This window comes from Pempheris klunzingeri, chromosome 12 (assembly GCF_042242105.1).
Source record: "Pempheris klunzingeri isolate RE-2024b chromosome 12, fPemKlu1.hap1, whole genome shotgun sequence".
NCBI lineage: Eukaryota > Metazoa > Chordata > Actinopteri > Acropomatiformes > Pempheridae > Pempheris > Pempheris klunzingeri.
Window position 1 is genome coordinate 4,711,149 of NC_092023.1, and position 25,177 is coordinate 4,736,325.

Consider the following 25,177-nt stretch of genomic DNA (forward strand, 5'->3'; position numbering starts at 1 on the left):
ACCTCATAGTCTAATTGTAGTCTGAATAACCGTAACCCCATATCGAATGAGGTCAACCTCTCTGCGCTCTCAGCACTATAACCTGCGCAGCATGTAGGCATACAGTAATGCCGGCGTGCTCCCATGGCCAGAATGAAAGTAAAAGCGTTACGAAAGCCTGGAGAGGCAGCAGTGGGGGTGAGCATGAGGAGGTGCTGTCTTTTGAAAAGGCACTTGTTTATTGTTGGAGAGCATGTATTTATTTCATGCCTCCACAGATTGTGGGTAAGGGCAGAGCCGGCTCGGTCGGCGTAATTAGAGAGGTGGAGAGAGAGAGAGAGGGAGAGAGAGGGAGAGAGAGGGAGAGAGCTGCTTCGCTGAGATACTCTTAGCCCCGTGAGCCCTCTGAGAGCCCTGCAACACACTCTCACTAACACACACACACCCACTGAGGCCGTTGAGTGTTGGCACACAGCGAGGACACCTGTCTGGGCTAGTTTAATTAGTCTGATATGCAACAGTTATAATGGGAGAATGTCACACACAGTAATGATAGTTATAATTTTAACACCCCTCCTTTCCCCTTTTTCCTTCTTTTTTAACATCTCCCATTCCTCTCCCTGTCGGCCTTGGAGATCCCTCTGATTTGGCCCCGCTAATAGGGGGTCTGCTCTTCCTGTTCGGGTTTACCAGTCAGGGAGGGACCACCATCCTGCCACCCAGTCGCAACATCGCCGGCGCACACAAACATCTCAATTACAGCTTCAAAGTTTACACGTGTGCACACAAATACACACATATGTAACATATGATTTTTTTTTTTTTTTCACCCTGTTCCTCTCTGCAAGTGTTTTTACGGTCGTGGTTGATGTTTCGGTTCCTACCTCCCCTGTCACGATTGTAATTTTTCATGTCTATGAATAAACCTTGCTGCCTTAAAAAGGTGCCCACTGAGGTTTACTTGAAAACTGAAATACAGTTTATCAACACAACACTCTGAGGCCAAACATTTCCATGTTGCTAAATTTGTCACAAATCCTCCCGAAATGACTCAAAAATAAATAAACAAGTTTCAAACATGTAGAAAGGCCTTAGTCGACATCTGGAGGAAACCAAAGTCGGACTAGGACTGAGAACTGAAGTGACCCTTGCTAGGAAGCCGTGTGCAGGAGTTTTTCCTCATTTAAAAAAAAAAAAATCTGGATCTCCACTGATGAGTAAAGTCTTTATGCTGTCTACCGTGGTGGCATGCTAGCCTATAGTAACACACTCCTGGGCAGGGGCGGTATGGCATATTCTCATCAGTCACGTTCGCCATGGCTACGGTGAGGCCGGGCCTATTTTAGAGTTGGTGGTTTGCGGCCATCTCAACAAGGAAATATCTACCCTGTGGTATAGGGAGCTTCTTTAAGACACTTGGAACTTGATGTTTGAAACTATTCTGGAACCAGAGTCCTTCCTGTTGGTCACATCTACACACTAAGGTTGTGCAACGCTCTGAGCGTACGGTTGTGTAAAGCATCCTCAGCCTATCAGAGGAAAGAGGTGTAGAGAGGCCCAATCAGAGAAAACCACTTGATTTTATTAATGAAAACCGGTTTCATAATGCATGGAGTCTATTTCTGCTAAGGTATTAACCATCCCACCCTGGAACTGATGAGTCTTGTGGTTGCTGGAGACAAATTTTTCAAACATTGTTCATCTGATACGTGTTTCTGTGAGTGTTTCATCTCAGAGCTCATTCGGCAATGCTTAAAAGTGCTCATCCACAATTATACACACGTCAGCAAAGAAAGAATAAGTTAAAATAACAAAGCCTCCGTCAGTAGTGGGAATATATGACTTTCATATTTTTAGATTTTATAGGGACAGAGGAGCAGATTATTACGCAAACACTCTAACAAACCAGTTAGACGTTTTAGCATTTGAATTAAGACAATTCTTCTATATGAGAAAAAGATACCTTGAGGGAAAGAGAGCACAGGAGGAGGGAGGGAGGCAGGGAGGGATATAGGGAGAAGGAGGGAATAAGGGAGGTTTGACTTAGGAGAGCATTTAGTAGACACACTCCTTCACTCAGTCACTCTGCCCTTGCCAGTGAAGTCCACCACTGCAAACATCTGCTGCCTGCCAGGTGAGTGAACTTTCACCTTACCGTCTCCTTTCATACTTCTCGTTAAATATATTTTAAAAGTTTTTTTTGTTTGCATGTTTTTTTTTTAATGTATTCATCTGAGTGCAAGTGTAACAGGTGTTATGATGCTTTTCTCCTCTCTGGGTTCTTTACTTTAAGTCTTTTTTTTTTAAGAACAGTTAGAATATTAACAAAGTTCAAACCTTTGAAGGAAATATTTGTTGTTTTTAATGTTGCTCCTACTGTGAATTAAACAATACCAACAGAAATGTGATACAAGCCACATTTCTCACTGTGATTTACTGACGCCTGTCTGAGAAGTCTATTCGCTTGGTGTTTTTAATTTTATCATCACAGCAGACGAACAGATTTTGTGCTCAGTGTTGTCCTGTGGCCTGCAGTGATTTAGTGTCTCACTGTCTGTCTCCTCCTCTGCGTTCTTGTGTGGCTGTGACACTTGTTATCCTCCAGTTAAAACCTGCCTCTTGTGTCTGTCTGGTTAACTACCCCTGGGGGATGTTTATCCATGTGAACTGCAATACAAAAGCGTTCTGGTGTGTCTCTAATTACACGCCTATATGTTTGACACGAGTGAAAAGTATTCATTTGATCCGTTTTAGCTTCTATTGCATCACTGCAGCAGACTGGCGCTGCAGCAGTGACTCAAACAGATGTGATTGTGAACAGATGTGAACTACCAAGGCAGCATTAGGTGTCTCAGTACATTTCTTGCTAACAGTAAATATACCTGGCTGGCAGTGGCTGCACTCTGAGTAGATCACCTGAAGCAGTTTGTCCAGAGGATGTCACCGTTGGTCTGTTTAATAAGCAGCTCTGGGGCTCCCTGCTGTCTCACCAGTAGTCCAAGTCTCCTGGAGCATCTAAAAGTGATGATAGATGTTTCTCATTAGAGGGAAATTACCCTGCAGCTTTGAACCGACTTAATTGACAAGCCAGTTAACTGACTCCAGGGGCCAATTGAACAGAAATGAATAATTAGAACGTGCAGCGTTTAACAAAAGCAGAACAACTTGAATCACAGTGTTTCAACCTTCACCTGCAGACCCCCTCCTCTCCGTCACGATGACCCCCTGCTTGAGCACCCACCTCCTCCTCCACCTCCTGCTGCTGTCCCTCTCCTGTCTCGTGCGTGCTGAGCCTCGGCGGACCACGTCCCCTCAGCGCAGGGCGCCGCGCGCACCGGCCGCCAAGGTGCGTTTGGCGGGCAACTTCGCGCGAGGACCGCACGAAGGGCGCGTGGAGGTGCTGCACAACAACACCTGGGGGACCGTGTGCGATGATGAAGTGGACATCAAACTGGCCAACGTGGTCTGCCGAGAGCTGGGTTTCCAGGGTGGTATTACGTGGGCGCACAGCGCAAAGTATGGAGAAGGACAGGGTGAGAGCACCTCGTGCACTAAGTTACAGCTTTGCCACTTCCGGTATTCAGACGTGACACTGATTAAAGGACGAATGCAGCTATTTTCTTGTAGCCTAAATGACTGGATGTGGGTGATGAGAAAAGTCATAACAGGCCTTGGCATGTAGTCATTTCATAGCAGGAAAACTACAGGTGTGATAATATTAAGCTTCATTTAGCTTCACTAGTTTTAGAGCTCCTGTGCCACTGTGCATGCTGACGAGGCAGAGCATCCCTACCTGTGGGCTTCCTGCTGTGTTCTGAAAACAGACTAAAAGATTAAAACATCATCATTTATTTCATTTATTAGATTTAAGATGTCACACTCAGCGATGAATGAAGGCGCACTGGCAGGCAGCCATATTGGTTTATCCCAATTATCTGCCTCCTCCAAAACTCCCATGCTGCAGTGTGCTCGCCCCACAACATGCTTAAGTGTATGGCCTCATGAAAAGTCCATCAATTAAGACTTCCAAAATAACTAACACCATAAAGTGACAAAGATAACTTGTCACGGGATTGCAATCCACATCTCGTTTAGGTCGCCTGGCAACTATATGAGCCAAAAAAGGGCATTTGTTTCAGAATAATGACAGCATTCGCTTGCCAGAATTGTGCAACACTTGCTGTGGTTTATGGACATTCTTTACTGCTGCTTTTAAATCCAAATTAAAGAGAAGGCTGAGTGGATTGAAGGCGCAGGATCTACAGCAACCTGCCTTGTAAACTACTGTGTATCTACTGCTAAACACACCACTAAGGTGCAACCCTAAATCAGCATGCCAGTAAAAGTCAAGTGTAAAGTGTTTAGGAACTGATTCGAGTCCTTGTGCGGATGCTCTGCCCAGTCTGCCTATTGAACAATCAGTGACAATCACAATGAATGAAGTAATAGATTGTTTATCCTCTCGCAAGGCCCAATATGGATGGATAACGTCCGCTGTGACGGCTCAGAGAAGTCCCTGAAGGACTGCAAGCACAACGGCTGGGGGGTGAACGACTGTAAACACTCTGAAGACTTGGGGGTGGTGTGCACCGCAGAGCGCAGGCTGGATCAGACAGCCAGCAGAGGCCACACCACCATCGCCAGGCCCAGCGGCAACACCGCACCTCAGTGGCAGGGCCCTGTGGCCACCCGCAGGCATCCTGGATATGGTTATTATGGAAACGGACATCCATATGAAACCCCCAGGTTCCAAAGACACCACCAGGTACAGCAGCTTACCTCTGATAGATTTCTATGTTTTCCTTAGAAACACATGTAACAGTAGGTGTGATGCACGTCTTCCCCAAGGGTCACAGCAAGGTGCGAATCGAGGAGGTCCGTCTTCGTCCCATCCTCATGGCTACCAAGAGGAAGAACCTGATCGCAGAGGGCGTGGTGGAAGTGAAGCATGCTGGGAGGTGGAGGCAGGTTTGCGACCAAGGTTGGAGCCTCAACAGCAGCCGGGTTGTGTGTGGGATGCTGGGTTTTCCTGAAGCTACTCAGCAAAATGTCAAAATGTACAAGTGAGTATGAATCTTTCCTTTGAGCTGCACTTTGAGCAACACAGTACAAATACAAAACACTGGGCTACTGACTGTAGTTCAGAGGGGCAACATGCTATGCCATTCATCCCATTGTAAAGTGAAGAAAACACACCCTGAAGAATAAGAAACAGCAGTGGCATCCCTTTTAGAGCCAAGGCCTTTTTTTGAGCTTATCTTCCTCCTCCAGCCACTTTCCCCCCCCCCCCCCCCCATGCCACCCCTCCCTCTCTCAGCCCGAGGATGATGATAAAGAGATCCCTGTCCCCTCTCTGCTGCCCTTTCTCTACACCTCTCTCCAGGCAAATCACCTTTGTTCACCTCATTGCCTCTCTCTCACTCTCTCTCCTTGTCTCTCTCTGATGCTATCTTCAGCTCGCAGCTCGCAGACAAACAGCCCCACTTTAACTTTTAGATTCCCATGCTGAGGTGTAATATCACCGCTGATTGTGCTTTAACGCTCCCATCGATACCATGTGTGAGACAGAGGTAGCTATTGGAGAGCGGGCGGGATGATCTTATTGGCAGAGCAGCCTCTGCAGGCTTGAGTCAGCCATGCATCTCCTTCTTCAATTTTACATCCCAGTCCAACAGCGTGTGTGACATGCTGCAAGTGTGTGTGTGTGTGTGTGTGTGTCTGTCTGTGTGGGGCTGTACAAGGGCTATCAATACAATACTAAAGTCTACTGAAATCAAAACTATACTGCTTCCAATGCCAGTTATCTAAGGGTGTACTTAACATAATAAGCCAAACTTCTCAAATTCATTAGTGTTTGATTTTGAAACTAAAACAGAACTTAACCTAAATAAAGCATGATCTGAAATGAGGAAAAGTATGATTACAATGAGGAAATAACTAATTACAAGATAAAGAAATTCAATCTGTGATTCGGTCGACATTTTGGGAAAATTTGCTTCGTTGCTTTCTGGCCAAGAGTTAAATGACAGGATACACTATAGCTGGAGCCAGCAACAGCTAGCTTAGCTTAGCATAAAGCCTGGAAACAGATGGAAACAGCTAGCCCACCTCTGTCCAAATGTGATGAAATCCACCAACCAGAGCCCCTAAAAGCTCCCAAATGAACACTTTACATTTTGCTTGTTTAATACATAAAAAAAAGGAGCTTTGGTAGAAAGTGGCATTAATATTCTCACCTAACGCTCAACAAGAAAGTGAATAAATGTATTTCCCAAAATGACTGAGTGCTCCTTTTTAAAAGTGCTGAGGTTTGGTACCCAGCACCAGCTTGTACACATGCATACCTGCATGCAAAAGCTGTTCCAACTAGACGTATGCTTGAATGCGTTGTGTTAAGATGGCTCCTTTGGCCCCTTTGGCACAGATCTACGCTCTCTCTCCTCCCGCTGAAAAGGAGGACCGCACATTAGCAGAGAATTACTCCATTGCTATTATAAGAATGAATAGTGTGTGACCGTTCGCCGTCCTCAGTGGAAGGGGGGACCCAGTTGGATCTTGCTCCTGGAGACCTGCCGGCTTTAGGTGATTCACAGTTCAGCTATGCCTTCCTTCGCTTGGCTCGGGTTATTCTGACTCAACCGGCGACAGACCGCAACATCTGCTCTGTACTGTAGGTGCTAGATTGCTCTTGCTACTGAAAGGCCGTAACTGTTGAGAGGGTAACTTATTTGTTTTATAGACTTTTTGAACTTTTTATAGACTTTACAAACTACGCTTATTGGAGCACACTCACTCACTGAAAGCATGTCTTCATTGCCCTTGAATTAAGCGATCTCCGCTGAACTCTGTGTTATTGGGAACACAGGGACACTATAACTGGATTCTATTGTTGGAGAAGGGCATCATCCGGCATCATGTCATAATAGTAAAAGTAATAAAAGGTCCTCAGAATGAGCCATCGTCCACCGGTCCAGTCTGACTCTGCACATGATCTGAACAGGATCATTTATTAGAGCACAACTTCCCCCGCATTGCAGGTGTGATGCCTTTCATGCGCCTCTTCTATCGCAGTACAGATTCACCACCTAATGCAAAGAACAGGAGATGAGAGGCACAAGTAACTGTTGAGTGACGAAGTGAATGGGTAAATCTGTATGGCTGCAACATAAGAGTTTTGGCTTCTCACCAAGAAAGAGAGATATGACGGAGGAGGACAGGGTTGCTGTAGCTTGAAGGGCTCGGAGTGAAGCATGCGGGAAATCTGCTCGCTGGCTGTTTCAGGATGTTGTTTTTTTTTACATCTCCCTTTAGAAAGAAACTTAAGCAACAGCACTCTGTGGGCTCCACTGGTCTTTGACCTTAGCCACAACAAAGTGGATGATACTGTTTATCCTACATATCTGCTTCTAAATGTACAATGAAAATTGTGGGCAAACAGTATGTTGATTTTTTTATGGTGTGTGTAAATTATAAGGCTCTGGCATTGAAGCGGTCGTGACTTGATACGTCTTTGTCTGCCTGTCCTGGGTATGACCTGGTGTTTTGCTGCAGCCTCAGGCGCTATACTGGTCTGAACCACGATGATGTGTGTGCTTCCAAATCTGTACCTGTTTTCTATCTCCACAGATGCATATTTGTTCTCTTGCTCAAAGTGGTGCTAGGTACATATATGTCTCAACATATTAGTGCCAGCCTCTCAACTCAAGTTATTTTACAGCACTTGGTTTCTAAAATCAGGATGAAACCTTTTATTTGTCATTGTATTGAGATGTTTATGCACAGCCAACAGAAGCAGAACTGAAATACGGGTAAAGCTGTTTCAGACTTGACTTATGGGTAATTATAAGGATTGCACTTTGACTAAAATTGCCACTGTAATTATAATTACAACAGGTGAGCACCGCCACAGAGAAACAATTGGGCTTGAGACTAAATGGTGTTCAGTTTTTATGTTCCATGTTCCAGTTTTTATGTTACATGTTCCACTTTAACAGCTGCCAGAGGAGTTTAGGATTGCAGTGCATGGTTTGACCAAATTTAGCCGGTGACACGCCCCCGTTTCTCCTACTTGCTCTAAGTCTCTCAGTCCATTCTTAGAAATCCCCAGCCGTGCTATGTCTCCGGGTTCCCTGCGTCTCTTGGATGAGACTCTGAAGATGCTGTAATTACAGGTTGGTCAGGACCAAGGCTCTCCACGGTTTCAGCTTAGAGTGAAAAAACAACCCCAATTATAGCTGTGTGTGTGAGAGAAAGTAAGACAGAGCTGCCGAGGCAGGAGGAAGAGAGTAACCCAAGACAAGGGAGAAGGGAGAGAAAGAAGTAGAGCCAAGTCAGACAAGCCAGATTTTCGCTTGCTCGGGTGAAATATGTCCAATTACAGCTGCAGTTTGCAGCTCGGCCCGCTGTGTCAGCAGCTGTCTGTCTTCCTCTGTCACCGTAGTGATTTGGGGACTTAACCGGCATTTTATATTTAATTATGTTTCAGTTTGAATTTTCTTATGATGAGGGTATCATTTTCAGGCTTTTGGGTGACATTTTGTGTGACCGAGTCTGGTTTTCCTGTCTGATGTCTATGTGATCTTCCTATGACATCTCCTCTCTAATTTATTTCACCATCTTTTAATTTCTGTATGCATGTCAGTAGCTATTTTTGTGGTCTGGAACAGACTGTGGAAGCTGGTGGGGTTAAAGTTTTATGGGGGTGGGCGATGTGGCCAAAATATTCTATCACAGTATGGTTAGAAATAAAAAAAAAAGGGGTTTGGAAGAGTTTCATAAAGATTAGACTCCCATGGCTTCAAATATACAATACAAGGAGTAGTAGCTGACCATTTCTATAGCTGGAGGTGTCCTGTCAACAGTTTGTCAACAGACGTCTCTTTTATGGTGGAGAACTATGGGGACAATGCTTTTTGAGTCGTAGGGGACTTTTTGGTTGCCAGGCAGCTGGATTTGCGAGATCATGCAAGGACCACAAGCTCATTCAAGAGTCACAAGATCACGCAAATTGTCCAGGCAGGCGGCCAGTAGGCTGCAGCGCTAATGAACCAAGCCAGAGAGACCATTGCTCATGTTGGATCTCATATGTCCAAATCGATCACAACGTGGACACTTTCTGTAGCTAAAACACATCCACGCAACTGGGATTGTGCTTCTTTTTGCAACCAAATCAGTGTTCTTCTCCTGTTCCTCACTCATATTCAGGTTGTGGTTGACGACTAGCGTGGTGATCGTGCCAGTGTAGTGTAGCGTGATTTTAATTGTTTGATAAATTGATCAGGAAGTGATTGTGATCGGTGGTTCGCTGTGCATGCAGAGCCTGCGTGTCACTCAGTAAAAACAAGCTACGTCAATCAGAAAAAGTTGTAGCATGACGTCCTTGAGTTAATTTGCCGTAATGTTACCTGACACTGCAGTGTGACAAGACTAAATAAATAACATTACACATCACTAGAAAGATTCTGATATGATGTATTGTGCAGCCTTATATAGATGGTTAAACATTTTTAGTTTGACACCAATTTTCACAGAAATAAACAGCAAGATTTGTTGCTGCAGGAGCTTATTATTTACTGCAGTTTACAATAGGTGTGAATATGCTGTTGGTTGTACAAAAGGGAAAAAGTGCAAATAAAATGCTGATGTCATCTTGACTATGAACTAAACTAATAAAAGGGATTGTGTTTGCCATGCAAATGGTGTTATTTTAAAACTGATTTGATTTTTCTATTAGTTATTTTTATTCAAGGAAAAAAAAACATTTTTAAATAAATAAAAAAAGACATATATTTTATTTTCATTAAAACCAGGATACCTTGAACTGGAGCCAGTGAGCAGTGTGAGGGTGATGATACCCAAACAGTGGTGTAATGCTTGTGTTTTAACAGGCGGGTGGGACTCCCTATCATTAGCCTCAGTTGTTGCGGCTCCATAAGTGCTGCATGCACACTGCTTGCCGAGCAGAGCTGGCGAGTGCTATGGAGGTCAAAAACAAACTAATAATGAGGCTGTCTGTTTAGTGCATCAGCACACAGCTTGTAGAGGAGTGCTCTCATACTACTTAGCTGCATTCATACAGAATTGGTTACACCCTTCATAACTAAGAGAATTACATTATTGTCAATTATTTAATTTTGCATATTAAAAAAGTGACATTTATGCATTTTATTTTCCTCGAATCAAGTTCAGCATTAGCAAACAGTGCCGTAACTCAGTCAAATGAAAGACCAGGAGGTATCATTTATAGCCTGTGTAGTAGTCCTGCTGGTTTCTGAAGAGGGAAAATGGTTGGCTGATTGGTCTGTGGTGAGGTCACAAACAAGTCACAGACATGTTTGCCACATGGGAAAATGTGTGTGTGTGTGTGTGTGTGTGTGTGTGTGCTCCTCACTGTCCCTGGTGACATGCAACTGCAGAGCCACATGGTAGACACATTTAAGATATTTTATAAGTGTAATTCGAGACACTGTAAAGAATAAAGTGTTAAATTCTATACAATATGTCAGCTGCAATTTCCAGCAAGTGGCGTGAGATCACAAACAGCTTCATTTAGAGCCGCGCGTGTGATAGAAAATGATGGGATTTTTGTGCCTCATCGAGTCAAACGTTTGATAATGCTTTGAAAGGTGGCAAACAAGGCTGTTTAAGCTACTGAGATGTCATTTAGAGATGTGAAATGAACGAACACTTCATTGAGCTCAGAGCTGCATTTGTGCATTTGTGCTTCAAATGAGCTGAGACACGACCTAAAGTACATTTGAGGAGCGTTATTCAAAAATAGCATCTGCAATCTGCTAAATGATTACTGAAATGAAAGTCTCCCTGTTTTCCTCGGCAAATGCTAATATTTTTGATGAGAGGTCTTGTCTGGCTCACTGACGACCTACAGCACCAGGAAACAAGTTGTTCGGTGATTTTGGAAAGTGTTCAGTCAGCAGTCCGTCGCTTCACACGACCGTCTCCATAACATCACGTCAGCGACAATGCTTCTCTTCATTCCAACATCCTCTGTTTGTTTTTATGTTGTTTTTTTTTTTGCTTTACCTTTACTGGAATGTCCAGAGTTCATGTCAGAAATTCAAATATTGACCTGCGTGTGCTTTCATACAAATATCCTCAGACGTGTTTGTTTCTTTAAAGGGAAATGCCACTGAAATCAGCTCTGGAGTATTTTTAGTTAAGTATTTTTTTTACTGTCAGTAGCCACAAAAAATGAAAACCATTTAAAGCTCCCATACTTGTTATGACATGCTGGTATACAATCCCTCAGAGATTACACCTGGGAGGTGTGTGTGCGTGTGTGCTTCACCATACAAGGGGTTTGAAGGGACACTACACCTCACCAGCTTGTTTTGATTAATGCCAGTTGTAAGTGTTCGCATTTTAGAGTCCAATAAACAGTATAGGCTGCATATTCTGGGCAGTGGGTGGACGATAGGACGCCTGTGACTTGGAAGGTAGAGCTAATTACAGGGTTGGATGTTCGATCCTCAGTTCCTCTTGTTCACATGAAGGGCAAAACACTGTAAACTGTATAGTGTGTATAACCACAGTTGCTGATTTATTAGGTACATCTAAGCAGAACTGATACAGTTTAATGCAAAAGCCCTGCAGTGAATTCTCCCTTCATGAAGGTTATATTGTTCAGTTTTTATTAAAACTGTTTTAGTGAGGTGTAGATTCAACTGTGGGGTCATTTTGGAGGTTTGTGGTGCTGGTGAACTGTTTTTCATTATACAGAGAGGTGTTCCTGTTATTTAGACTACCCTCACTGATATAAATGGGGTGAAACAAAATAATAGAAACACCTGCTACTGTAACAACACACAGTTCAACAGCACCGCAAACAAAATCCTCCAAAATGACCATATATTTGAACATTTGTACCTAATAAACTGCCAACTAAGTGCATGCAACAATATTAGATTCTTAATCGTCTAAATCAGGTAAGAACTGGAATTGTTTTGCCCATCAAACAGCACATACAACACCTCCAGAACATCTGTAATATACCAAATGCTGACTTTAAAGCTTTATGCAGGCTGTAGCGTGTGTAGCGCAGAGTGTTTTTGTGTAATTGATGTGAATGTCGGTGGTGGTGCATGCACTTTGCAGTGGCTTTGAGGATGTCCTGGCATGGTCTGTGTGGCATGTCTGCTCTGCGTGTCTGCCAAGAGAACAGAAGGCTTTCCTCTCCACCGCTCGCCCTAGTCGGCCAGCCTACTTGATGCATAAATCTTTATTTGGTTTTGGTATTTCTCGGACGTGCAGCGCAGCGTCATGCCAGAGTTTTTGTTTGTATATCGTGCTTGGTCAAACCCTGTTTTCCCAGAAATGTTGTACATCACTGATGTTGAATGTCATGATGTTTTCGGACTGCGTTTGGCTTTGTAGGTTATAAATCTTTTTATAGTTCTTGCCTCCTGTAGTTAGTTAGTACAAATCTCTGTTATATGCTAAAGTCTTATATTCAAAGGGTTGAAGTTAGCTTACAAGGCACATACATTTTATTTAAAGCTATGGTGGGTCATTTGGGTAAAATTACCCAACAACACATTCCTGTTGAACACTTGTCCTTATGTTGGTGACAGGAAGTATGGAACATATGATACACTGACCACTTACTGTGAACATAAACACAGTAAATCGCAAGCAGCCCACATTCCAGATGGAAATATGCTACTGAGCCTATAAAGCAAGAAAGAAAGATGGAAAGTGAGGTTGCAGACAGAGAAACAAGAACAGTGCATTCTTCAGGTCAGGTACGGTGATGGTGATGGTGACGACTGGTATAGTCATCGCCATCACCGTACCTGACTTCACGCTCACCACAGAGCCACATGCTCATTCTGGCTTTATATATAGAAGTTATATTTTTTAGATAAAGTCAGTGTCTGAGCTGCAGCTATTTTAAGTCGTCACCAACCCCAGTAAGACTGCTTTTCTAGTAATAAGCAAGTAGGTGTGTATGTGTTTGTGCTGCTACCCACTGTGGCAGACATCCCTTCTGTGTGGCCAGCTTACATATAAAACAAACAGCAGATGCTACAGTATATCCTACAGTCATTACCTCTTTACATTAGAAATTGGTCACCCAGGTCACCTCACAGGGTGACGTGTGTGTGTGTGTGTGTGTGTGTGTGTGTGTGTGTGTTGGTAACCTCAACAAATAAACAGATCTGATAAAACTAACATCCATCTCTCTGCTCTTTGCTTCTTTTATAGGAAAATATGGGACACCAAGGTTTCAGATCCTTCAACAAGGTAATAAAAAGACAATGATTCCTGCCATCTAATAAGAGATATTTATATATAGAGATCTAATAAGTGGAATTTCTGATTCAGCCTCTCACTAGCAGTGATGGGATCTTAAATCAACGTAAACTTTTCTTTCAAAGTTTGAACACATTTGGTCGTTTGACATAAACAACTTCTGTATTTGAGTTTTGGTCTTCTTTTTTTTTTCTTGCTGCTTTGAAGTTTGGCGGAAAACAACGATATTGTGTTTCCGCGCACCAATCAAAGTGTAGCAACATTTAAATCAAATTTTAATGAAAGTTGTGTTTGCTTATTGGTTGTTTGCCAGCAAAGTCAAACAAATCTCATCCAACATTACAAACACTAAATTAAGCATGTTTTTTCTGATTTTTAACTTTGATTGTTGCTAATTAAGTCATAAATATTCATAAACATTTGTCGTTAATGTAGAGCTAAAACTAAGCTGTCAAGGGCTTTAAGAGTATTTTCTCCAAAACTCTCTCTTGTTTTTAGATTGAGCATCATGGCCAAGAAGAAGGGATTCTGGGTAGAAAAAGTTCACTGTCTGGGCACTGAGAACACCCTGTCCGAGTGCCATGCTCAGCTGTCAATCCCCCGAAGTCCCACGCCTTGTAAGAACGGGAGACATGCAGTAGTCAAGTGTGTACCAGGACCTCAGTTTGCCCGCATCTCCTCAGGAAGACCCCAGGCCCCTTATCCAGTTGTGGTAAGATTAGTAAAGTTAGGCTTACTCTAGTACATTCACACAGTTTGCTTATGAAACTCATGTAAGCGTAAGATGACTCATATTCCCTGTGCTGCCCTGCACAGCCGGTGCGTCTGAAGGCTGGCCCCAGGCTGGGCGAGGGTCGTGTGGAGGTGCTACGAGACGGAAAATGGGGGACCATCGTGGACCACATGTGGGAAAGAACTGCAGCCAGTGTGGTGTGCAGAGAACTGGGCTTTGGTACCGCCAAGGATGCCTTGCATGGAGCCTTTATGGGTCAAGGTGAGATAGACAACAACAACTGCTGTTGCTCAGAGAAAAGCACATTTTGGGCTGGAAAATTCTGGAAAGCTCCACATTTCATCTAGTTGTTTTGAATCTGTTTGGATGTCGTTTATCGTGCATCGTGATATTCCAGATAAGACGGGGAGACTTTTCCAGTGTTTTGCTCATCTTTTGCTTATCTGAGACGCCGCACCCGTCTGCCCTGACTGACCAGATACTGTACGGGCACATGTCTGTCTGTCTGTCTGTCTGTGTCTGTGTGTGTTACCTTGTGAAGCTGCAAATGGGTTGATTGCAGTATCTCCAGCTGTGATCACACAAGCTCTGTGCCAGGGCGACCAGCTGCCCAAACATAATGCACATGTGCGCACTCACACACTGACAAACAAAATTTAATACTATAAGCCGCAGTGGTTTACATTGGCATTTCGCAACCAAAGGCAGAGACATAATCTTGCTAGCTTCAAGCAAGCTTTTCATTCACTCACAGTGGGCTGTGGTCTTTTTCGTTCAATTTCAATTTTCCAGTTTTGGTGATGCACAGATTCAGCCAGTATCCAGCTGGGCTCGCGGCGTCTCCACCCTTATGAGATGTGAGAACGGCTTCACCCTGCCTCAGGCCAGGGTGTAGTCTTTAATCATGCTGATCAAGATGAAATGTGGGATGACAGTTTGCTGGTTTAGCTGTTCAGTTGATCATACAAAGGATATTTTTGTATGTGATGGATTGGTCCCTTTTACTTTTTAACCTCTGAAATTGGGTTTTCTGAACATGACGTCATTCGTGCTACCTTGCTTTTTGATGTGTCTAACAGAGCTCAACTCTGGTTTAGCTGGCTTCTCTAAAGGCACTTATATTGCACCAGGCTTCACACACTTTGTCGTCTGGTTTCAATCAGCACCTGGGTCAGGCCTTTGGTTCATCATGGTTCCAGCAGTCTGAGGCAGAGGTGTTTAATTGTCAGGGGCGGCTAAAAAGCTTTCAATTTTCTACCTAAAATAGGTTTCTGATCCAACCACAGAGTTACATTTGTGTATGTGCAAGAGTTGTGTAAGCACTAGCATGTATATCTTGCATGGATGTGTGTGTGTGTGTAATAAGATCAGTCTCCACATTAAGCCACATTAAGAAGTGGCTTGGTTTGGTTTCACAAATAGGAGGTTTTCCTTCTACTTTTTCCTCATATTATTCCTGTCTCACTCCTAGAAATGCAGGTTTCCTATATCATGTTTCCTGAGCTGGTGATTCACTCACTCACACACTTCAGGCTCTGTTTTCATGTTGGTGCAGTAACCAGCGTCGAGCCGATCATTTGGTATTTTCCTGACCTTTATGTCGCCCATTGTTCTGGTATTTCGCTGCCACTGCATGATCCACAGGTGGGAGGAGAGGCGCAAACAGGTGGGGGGGGGGGATTCAAATCTGACGGTGCAAAGTGAGCTGTTGCTCTCTTCGTTGTGCAGAGAACAGATGTTGCAGAACCACATCTGTCTCTGGTTTTCTGCCTCACTCACCTGCCACATTGGTGATTTTGTCAGCAAACTAGCAACAGTCCAACCGGTTGCTCCATCTAAATCAGTTTGAGAAGTGAGAAGAAGAAGAGCGAGTGAAATACAGTAGTCCTATGACTGAAATAGCATATAAACTGCTTCATTAAACATTTTCTATCATTTGTACCGATCATTAGTGCACTAAATAACTGCACCGTCCAGACAATCTCCTGCAGATGCATCTTTCCATTTCTTGAGCTATTGTCATCAAGCGTCACTGTGATTGGCACAGCTGTTTCAGAGCGATGAGACCAGTGATGTGATTGGCTGGGAGTGTATTTAGAAATCACCACACCCTCCAGATCTATATTTCACCCTCACCCAGCCCGTTTTCCAATGAACCAAAATAGCAAGCGTGCTTGGAGACGCCCACACAGTCCATACACCCAAGACAGACCGCTTGTTGCATTTGCACCGTTAGAATTGGGCCCCCAAACACACTTTCACACACATATATACACACACACACACACTCTCATTTCTCTCAGACAGCCACACACATGTGCATGCACGCATAAACACACAGTGCAGTTCTCTCCCTATTTTGTCTGTCTCTGTCGTACACTTACATATACACTGCCATTGCAGGATGATTGGACTTCAAAGTCCTCTCACAGCTTCCTTTCTATAACATGCAGCCCAGTTAGACATTTTACTGTGACTTATAATTTTCCATGTGCTCGAAGGCCACATAAACACAGGCCTATATATCGCTGGAAAAGGCCTAAATTAGACTCTTTGGTTAAAAAAAAAAAAAACTCTCACTGAGAAAGACGTTGTGAAAGAGTGAATAGTTTAAAATGAAATTTTAAAATGTTTTGTGCATGCAGTTCGTTTCTCTTTAAAATCACTATATCTCAAAAAGCAACGTTTCGAGACAGAAGGTCAAACACTCAGGCTCACATGCTTTCTGTCAACACGTGACAAAAGAAACTTCTTGATTTCTATCAAATCAGCAGTCTGTAGCAACAGGTCCTCACAGGAGAGTGTTGAATTATTTATGATGAACAAATGTGATAATGTGATAAAGGTTGTGGTCGACTGGCTGCTTGGCTGCAGAGGGTGGTAGACACGTTGCCAGTCAGAGATTTTGGCTTCAAATACGGTCTCAGATTTGTCGGGACACTTGCACATATGCAAGATAAAGATAAAGAATAGGTCTGGGATACAGGCACACACAAACAGACACACAATATCCCCACTGGGATAAGTGAAGTGACACTTCATAAATTGCTAACCAGCTCTGAAATCTTGTTGACAAAGAAAACATGACTTTGATGCTGGTTGGCTTCTACCATCTAAAAGCCCACAGGCTGGCACATCTATTTCCAAACTTACATGATTTTAGCACTTGGCTACAAGTGGATGACAGATAGTTTTTGTTAGAGGCATAGAAAGAGACGTTCCTTGGAAAGAAAAACGCTACACACACTACATTAATGTGCCTAAAATGGAGTGTAATTTCAGAGAGGAAAAGAACAGGGTTTCCCGTGCAACCACTAACCAACTATTTGTGCTATTCTCAACAAGAATGTGACCGATGTTACCCTGTTTCCATCCTCTAGAGTCAATTTGCTAATCTGTCCAAATGATCAGTGGCATCTGCCAATTCTAATTATATGGTAATTAAGATCAAACTGTTACTTGTAAATACTGAATTTAAGCTACCACATTTATATTAGAGTGTTGCTCTCATAGCTGTTTATTATTTATTACATTTAACGTTAAAGTTCATGGTTTCATCATTTGGGAAATTAATGTCAGGGAGAATGAAAGTGAAAAAAAGATTTTAAGCTCTACTCAGACTCCATCTGCCAACCCTCTGACTCCAATCATCACTGCATTTATCATCACCATCCGTGAGTTAAATTACAGGGACAATGTTTCTGTTTCCTGTCTTGACCAACATTGTTATTTTACTGTGTAATTTTCGATGTGAAGAACACATACATATAGTGTAGCATACGAACATAAGGGAGTAAAATAACCTGACTGCTTGTGTGTGTTTGTGTGAGTGTTAAGTGTGTGTGGCCACTGTCTTGGAATTTAGTCAGGGGTTTTTGTGGATTTCCCAAGTTACGGTTTAAATACAGCATGCCACCGTTCATTTTGAGGATCCCTCGAGTGGGACCCGGGTTTGTCTTGATAACTTAAACAGTGGGAGTTTGAATGTAGTTTGTGGCCTTTACTGTGCAGATAGAAGTGGTTTAGATGTGTCTTTTTCATGCATATGAACCCACGCATGGTGACCAGTATGGAAGCAGGCCTGCAATCAAAACCAACACAGAGAAAGATTTGGTTAGGCTGCAATCTGGTCCTTACCATTTCAGTCATCATTCTTTTCGCCCTTTCCTCCAGTGTTTGTGGCTTTGGTTGTGTTTATTTCAATGCTAACTCATTTCCAACTTTGCAGTATGTGCCTTTTGTTTTAAAAAAACACTCAAACCATAGTTTGGTCTGTGTTTTCATATATTGCCGTCATTATGGCAGCAGCTGTTTGCTTTCACAAAATCTTAAATCTTTTTTTCCACAATCTTCTATGTTGTTTAGAGATTATCTGGTTTTAAAGCCTTTTATATTGTTGACACAGATTTGGCCTTGTTTGCTCACTCAGGGTGGTGGTCTCCACACAATGTTGTTGTTGTTGTGCCCAAAGCAACAGAATGGTGGTAATGAGGTGTGACAGCTCCCCAAAGTAGATGTTGGTGGTGCTACGGCGTGGCTTGCAGGAGCATTTTGTCAAGACAGATAGGAACGTGTCATTGTTGGTTTGATTAAAATAGTTAAAACACATTTCTGTGAAAGGAACACAGAGCCTTGTATGCGTATGTGTGTGATAAAGTCTGCTAACACTCCTGTGTCGACACTGGGTGGTCCCAAACAGAGCACAAGAAATACTTCCCTTTAGTTACATACATGCTCCTCTGGTGTGCTTTTTTTGTTGTTGTAAGAATAGTCTTTAAATCTACCACATCTCCTTCTCCCTCCTCAGGTACTGGACCTATCCATTTGAACAGTGTCCAGTGTATGGGGTCGGAGCGGTCCATCCTAGACTGCTACTTCCAGGAAGTCCAACCATGGACATTCAAACACAGCCAGGATGCCTCAGTACGCTGTAACGTCCCTAAAACCGGAATAGAGAACACGGTATGAAAACTGCACTATCCTAAGACATCCAATTATCATAACGCATCACCCATTTAATCACTTTTATCTAATGGATCTCCAGGTGCGGCTTAGTGGTGGTAGACTCCCATCAGAAGGCCACGTGGAGGTATTGATGGAGGTTGGGGGTCGAAAGCGCTGGGGCTCTGTCTGTAGTGAGAACTGGGGCATCAACGAGGCCATGGTGGTATGCAGACAGCTGGGCCTGGGCTTTGCTGCCAGCGCTCATCAGGTAACAAACCCCCTGACCAACACAACATCTGTAACTGACAGGATGTCATTTTGATCCCTGATTAAAGTGCCACCCCTTAATGTTGGTAATTTTAAAAATGCCACAATATAAACTAAGCAACTTCTTTGGAAATCATCAATATGTAAAAGTATGGGCATGATGTCCTGAATGAACAAACAAAGCAGCACTCCCACTAGAATCATTTCTCCAAGATTTGACAAAATCCCATCAGCAGTGTCTGAGTTATTGATGAAAGAACAAAAAAACAGATGTTTAAACAAATGAACAGATGGAGGCCAATCCATAGTCACAGCCCCTGTCTTCACTGGAGTGGACAATGAGCTATGACACCTACAGTGAGCTATGATGCCGCCTTCCCTTTGACAGGAGACCTGGTACTGGCCCGGTGACCCAAATGCAGCTGATCTGATTCTGAGTGGAACTCACTGCGTAGGCACGGAGCTTTCGATTCAACAGTGTCGTCGCAACAATCATGTCCACTGTCCCCGCGGAGGTGGAACTAAGGCCGCTGGGGTCAGCTGTTCAGAAAGTAAGCCGAGCCATCTTTTCTGTCGCTCCACATCTTCTCCTCCGCTTCTAAATCTGTTTGAATCCTAACATAACCACTCACACGTGACCTGCTTCAGCTGCACCCGACCTCGTTCTGGACGCCCAGCTGGTCCAGGAGACAGCCTACCTGGAGGACCGACCCCTCCACCTGCTGACCTGTGCCAATGAGGAGAACTGCCTGTCCTCGTCCGCTGCCCGGATGAACTGGCCTTATGGCCACCGACGTCTGCTGCGCTTCTCCTCCCGCATCATGAACCTGGGTCGGTCCGATTTCAGACCCAAAGCAACAAGAGAGAGCTGGACATGGCACCAGTGTCACAGGTAGAGCATCCCTGCAGAGTTTGTTACACTGCTTAGGCTTGTTGCAATGGAAAGAACTGCTTAAATACATAATACTTAATCCCCTAAATACTTATTTGCGGGATGCAGTGGTTGCCCTTGTGGTCATTTTAAGTGTTTTTTAGGAAAACTGTGGTTTAGAGGGTCCCTGATACAGGTGAGCTGTGTGAGCTGTTTTTAGAGGCTGTCAAAAATATTCTGACAAACACCTGCTCCTTGTACAAAATTGCTTGTACGTGCATGTGTTAATGACATAGCTCCCTCCACACTGAGTAATTTAAGTTATATTTAATTTAATTGCATTCAATTGCTACTAGGAAAGAAAACATGCTGAAGTGTGATCTCTGTGCCAGCGCACACGTGGTGTGAGGAGGGCTCCGCAGGTAGCATGCAGTATAGGGCATTAAGAATAAGAGCTTTAGTCTGTCACAGCAGCATTTTGTCCATTAGGTGTAAATGGATGAAATCGTGTCCTCAGGTCTGCTCTTACCACATTCCACTCTACCTCTCCACTCACTAAGTTAGTTTCTTGTCAGATGACGAGAGCACTTTCCGGCCTGTCGTCACCGGAGAAGAAAGAGCCATTTGAAGCCCACAGTACCGGCTGTGTGAGATGGGTGGCCTGAAACAGTGCTGTCATCTCTCAGATTCATTAGCCGCCCTGCGGCACGTGTCTGTGGAAATGACGGTTGAACCAATCCAGTTACCACGAGCTGGGTGTAAATACAAAGGACAGGGTAGCCCACGCATGGTCAGGTCCGCCTCAGTTTGTTACAATAACACATCGGAGCCATGGATGTGTGTTTCAAAGCCCTCCATTCACTCCGAAACGAGTAAACAGCTCAACCCGAGCTGGCGTTAAAACAAGCTTCTGTGAGAGGTGTTACGGTGACACCCACGCTCATGTTCAAGCAGTGAGGTCATTAGGCTACAAGCCATAGGGAGCCAGTGTTCGGTCAGCTTAATGCACACACTCATAGACGTACACACACACACGCGCACACACACATCCACTCTCTCACCTGGACTTTCCCCTCTGTCGTCCCAGGCACTACCACAGCATCGAGGTGTTCACACATTACGACCTGCTGACGCTGAACGGCACGAGGATCGCAGAGGGACACAAGGCCAGTTTCTGTCTGGAGGACACGTATTGCCCCGATGGTATAATGTTCACCCCCTCTCCATGAGTCCCAGTGAAATACTCTTTCTCATTAGACACAGGAAATTAATATCAATACTTCAGCTACAGCTATGTAGATTTTTACTTTGTGGTTAATGTATTAGATCACAGCTATTGTTGTTTGTTCACTCTCCATTTACTTGTTATATCATGGATGAAATAGCTCGTATGAAAAAGCAGCGTTCATATGTAGTCTAACACAATTCAGGGAACTAAAGGCTCTTAAAAATAACAGGGAGTGCTGAGCATTAAATGAGCTTTGATGTTGTGATTGATAATGTTGTTGGTGTGTGTGTGTGTGTGTGTGTGTTAGGACTCCAGAAGCGCTTCTCCTGCTATAACATGGGTGATCAGGGTATCTCTGTGGGCTGTTGGGATACGTATCGCCACGATATCGACTGTCAGTGGATTGACGTGACAGATGTACGACCAGGAGACTACATCTTCCAGGTCAGAAGTCATTTTATATCTCTCACTTCTGCCCTTTCTCAGTTTTGGTACATTTCAAAGTCTTTTTTTTTTAATGTCACAAAAATTAAACTAATTAACGTTGTGTTTAAAGGAATAGCTTGACATTCTGGGAAAATATGCTAATGGGGCTTTTTTTTCTAAGAGTGAGATACAGAGATCTCTACCACTCTGATGTTTGTACAATAAATATGAAGCCACTGCCAGAGTCCAGCTTGCTCAGCTTAGCACAAACTACAAACAACTTCCAAGTAACTTCTTGGAGACTTTGAAAAAGACTCCAGTTGCATCCAGAAAAGCACACTCAAGTGCATACTGTTTGGGTACTGGTTAATCAAACGTTAGAGGTTTAGAGGAGCTGATAGGTGAATTTTATTACCTTTGGACTGAACAAGGCTTAGCCTTTTCCCCCTGTTTCCCATCTCTCTGCTAAGATAAGCTAACTGGCTGAGGCTTTTTATTCGGCGTTCACGTTTCACAGCGGTGCCAATCTCTTCATTTAACTCTCGGCAAGAAATCAAATTACAAGTTTCCCAAATGTTTAACTATTCCTTTAAGGCAAAAATGTCGTTAATGAGAAAGGGGTTCATGGGCTCTTTAGATGGATGTCACATCCTCATGATTGGTTGGGGTTTCCATCTATTTCAGTAAAACCTCCTCACAGTCATCACCTCAACCATTCCTCTGCCTATTACTTAGACCCTGGTCGTTCAGTCGAGTCACTGTGGCTTCTACACTAAAACACATCAAGGACTCCTTTTCCCATTATCCTCCATTTACAATTGAGACTACCGATCCCACCATGGTGTGCAGCAGCCCTCAGATCTCACGCTGGCTCATTACCCCCCAGCGGTGGGAGACTGGCCACCGTGTAACTCACTATCTGATAATTACTGCTGTTACTCAGCGTGTCTGAGAGGTCACACTCAGTGTTTGTAATACCACTTCTCTGCACTGAAGGTGGATTTTTTTAAATTGACTTGTAATTGACGTGACACACGCATATACAAACACACGTGCTGACTGGATGTATTTAAGACATTTTTAGTGGGGTATAATTATAAAGCAGTGCAATGCTACGCAGCAATGTGGAGGCGGAAAGAAGGAATGGATGCTGAAGATAGAAATGGAGTTAACGTAAATTAGAGAAAGGAATTGGAAGAACTACTGAAGGTGAAATGGTCAGGGTCATTTGAGGAGAGCAGCACTAAGGGGACATAACCGAATTTAACTGAGAAGAACAAGAGAGAAAAATAGAAAACACAAAGTTAGCCAAGCAGGGAGTCAGTAATTCACCAAGGCTGCAGAATTGGAAAAACACAAACAGCTTTTACAGCAGCTCTCCTTCTCTCCGCTGGGTTCTTTCATTTATCTAGTAAAGTGCAGATGATGCCTGACTTTTCTGATCCTCGGCTTTACAGAAAGATTCAGCTGCCTGCCCTTGAACCACCCAATGCTAATGAAGCACACCAATTACCCAAATTAACTATTGCCTCCCTTTAGTCAAACAGCAACTAGTCCCCCCTTCCATTAGGAACGGCTAATTTGCCACCAAGGAATTCCTTCTGCCCTGTTTTTATTTTTATTGCCACTTTCTCACTGAGCAACACGTTCTGCCACTGAACCAGCCCTCTGCGAAAGCCTCGCACACTCCGGTCCAACACTGTAATTTACCTTGAAAAATTAAGAGAGAGGAGTTTTTGTGCATTCACAAAGTTTTTTTTAAAAGTGTTTTCTCTCTTTTTTTAGTATAGTTTGCCGTCTTTCTCCCTGTAGCTGTTTGTAACATGTACTTAAAGTGGGTGTAGCAGTTTACAGAGCAGCTATTAGAGTAAATGGCTTCTCTGTATTATCACCAGACCAGATTAAGAGAATGGTTGTATCAGCAGTTATAGAGCTGCTCTGCAAATGACAGACTATTAGTGTAGTGTACAGCAGCACTCAGAATAAGACCGATTTCAGACATATAAACATGCCTATACATAATTACTCGATTGCAACAGACTTCAACTTCAGGCTAATTCGGTCCTTATTATTGCATACCTTTGTTGGTATGAGGAGTGGAGCAGATTTTTTAGCTGGGGGGCTCCGCTGTGGTACAACCACATTCCATGAACTTCAGCTGTAAAGTTGCATAACCTCCTGTGCAGTTAGTTATCATGTTTTCTGTGGGCAGAAGTGTCTTTGTAACATGTTTTCATACAAGTTATAAAGGATTTTACGATGGGCTTTCCTTGAGGATCTACCACTATGTTTCGTGCTTTTCATGACGCATGGTAAAAGCAAGTGTTACCACCACGTTATTCAGTCCATATGCTCAGCTGTAGACAAAAGTGATCCAGCGCTAAGTCCATGAGAACGTAGCGTATAGTGTATTTATATTTCCCAAATAGGAATACTATATGGAAAAGTCATCCAGCTTTTTATAGAAGAAAAAGCGGATTGACTATAAAAACAATACCAGCTGTTTAACAACAGGCCCTCGAACAATTTTACATGCAACTGCTCTTTATTGAAATGGCTTTCTCAGTGTGTAGAGAGAGAGGACGCACTCCTTGTTTCACCAAGTTCCTGATCAGCTGAAGATACATTATATCTATCTATATATATATACAGTATATATACAGAGAGAGAGAGAAAGTGAGAACACAAAGGTGATCAGTTGTCCCTGCTTTCCTGTGAATGTTTGTCACAATGATGAAGTGCACGGCTGCATAAGGCCATAAGGTCTGAAACATCTGCTGTCGAGGCATTGAATCAGTGCTGATTGTGCTGTTTTGCAGGTGGAAGTCAACCCTTCAATGGACATGGCCGAGTCTGACTTTATGAACAACGTCATGAGATGCCGGTGCAAATATGATGGCCACAGAGCTTACATGTATGGATGTCATGCAGGTGAGGAGAGACAGTCCTGTTGGGTCTTTTCTCACTTCATCTTGACTTCACCCTCTCCTCTTACTGATACCTATGTTCTTTTTTTCTCAAATAGGTGATGCGTACAGTGCAGAGATTGAAGACCTGTTTGAGCACCAGAGGCAAATCACCAACAACTTTGTGTAGCCCATCCCTCGGCCCAGTACGAAGGCCTTCCAGTGGGGCCCACAGACTATTCGGGGTGGGCTGAGGCCGGTGGCCCCAGGTCCATGGGACCAGTAACAGAGAACACAAAAAATGGCGCCTGTTCTTCTCCTTGGCAGATGTGAATAAAATATTCATAAGCCCATCATATCACAGCAGCGACCGATGCAGAGACTCCATTGACAACAAGAGTGGAACAGGTGTCAGACGACTCAACATGTTTTTTACTCTAGTTAAGTAAGAAAATATTGGATATTGATTCAAACTATACTGATTTTTGTGAATGTGGATGACTAGTAACTGAAATTAGTTATTCAAAATGTATACGCATGAAAGACCTTAT

At 43.5% G+C, this 25,177-nt stretch overlaps 2 protein-coding genes across 4 annotated transcripts in view; one reads left to right on the forward strand and one right to left on the reverse strand.

Moving 5' to 3' along the window:
• Window positions 1-107: 107 nt before the first annotated feature.
• loxl4 (lysyl oxidase-like 4) lies at window positions 108-24,830 on the forward strand. Its single transcript, XM_070841581.1, has 15 exons — window positions 108-138; window positions 3,177-3,512; window positions 4,449-4,744; window positions 4,828-5,042; window positions 13,204-13,242; window positions 13,750-13,963; window positions 14,068-14,245; window positions 18,792-18,946; window positions 19,029-19,196; window positions 19,584-19,746; window positions 19,844-20,087; window positions 21,154-21,269; window positions 21,602-21,738; window positions 24,540-24,651; window positions 24,746-24,830. The coding sequence occupies exons 1-15, from the start codon at window positions 108-110 to the stop codon at window positions 24,814-24,816; spliced, it is 2,475 nt and encodes an 824-aa protein (XP_070697682.1). The 3' UTR covers window positions 24,817-24,830.
• The window catches only part of slc25a16 (solute carrier family 25 member 16), a 391,343-nt gene continuing 376,750 nt past the window's right edge, over window positions 10,585-25,177 (reverse strand). For all 3 annotated transcript variants that reach the window (XM_070840533.1, XM_070840532.1, XM_070840531.1), the window contains exon 11: window positions 10,585-10,595. The gene's annotated coding sequence lies outside the window, so the exon portion shown is untranslated. The remainder of the gene's footprint in view (window positions 10,596-25,177) is intronic.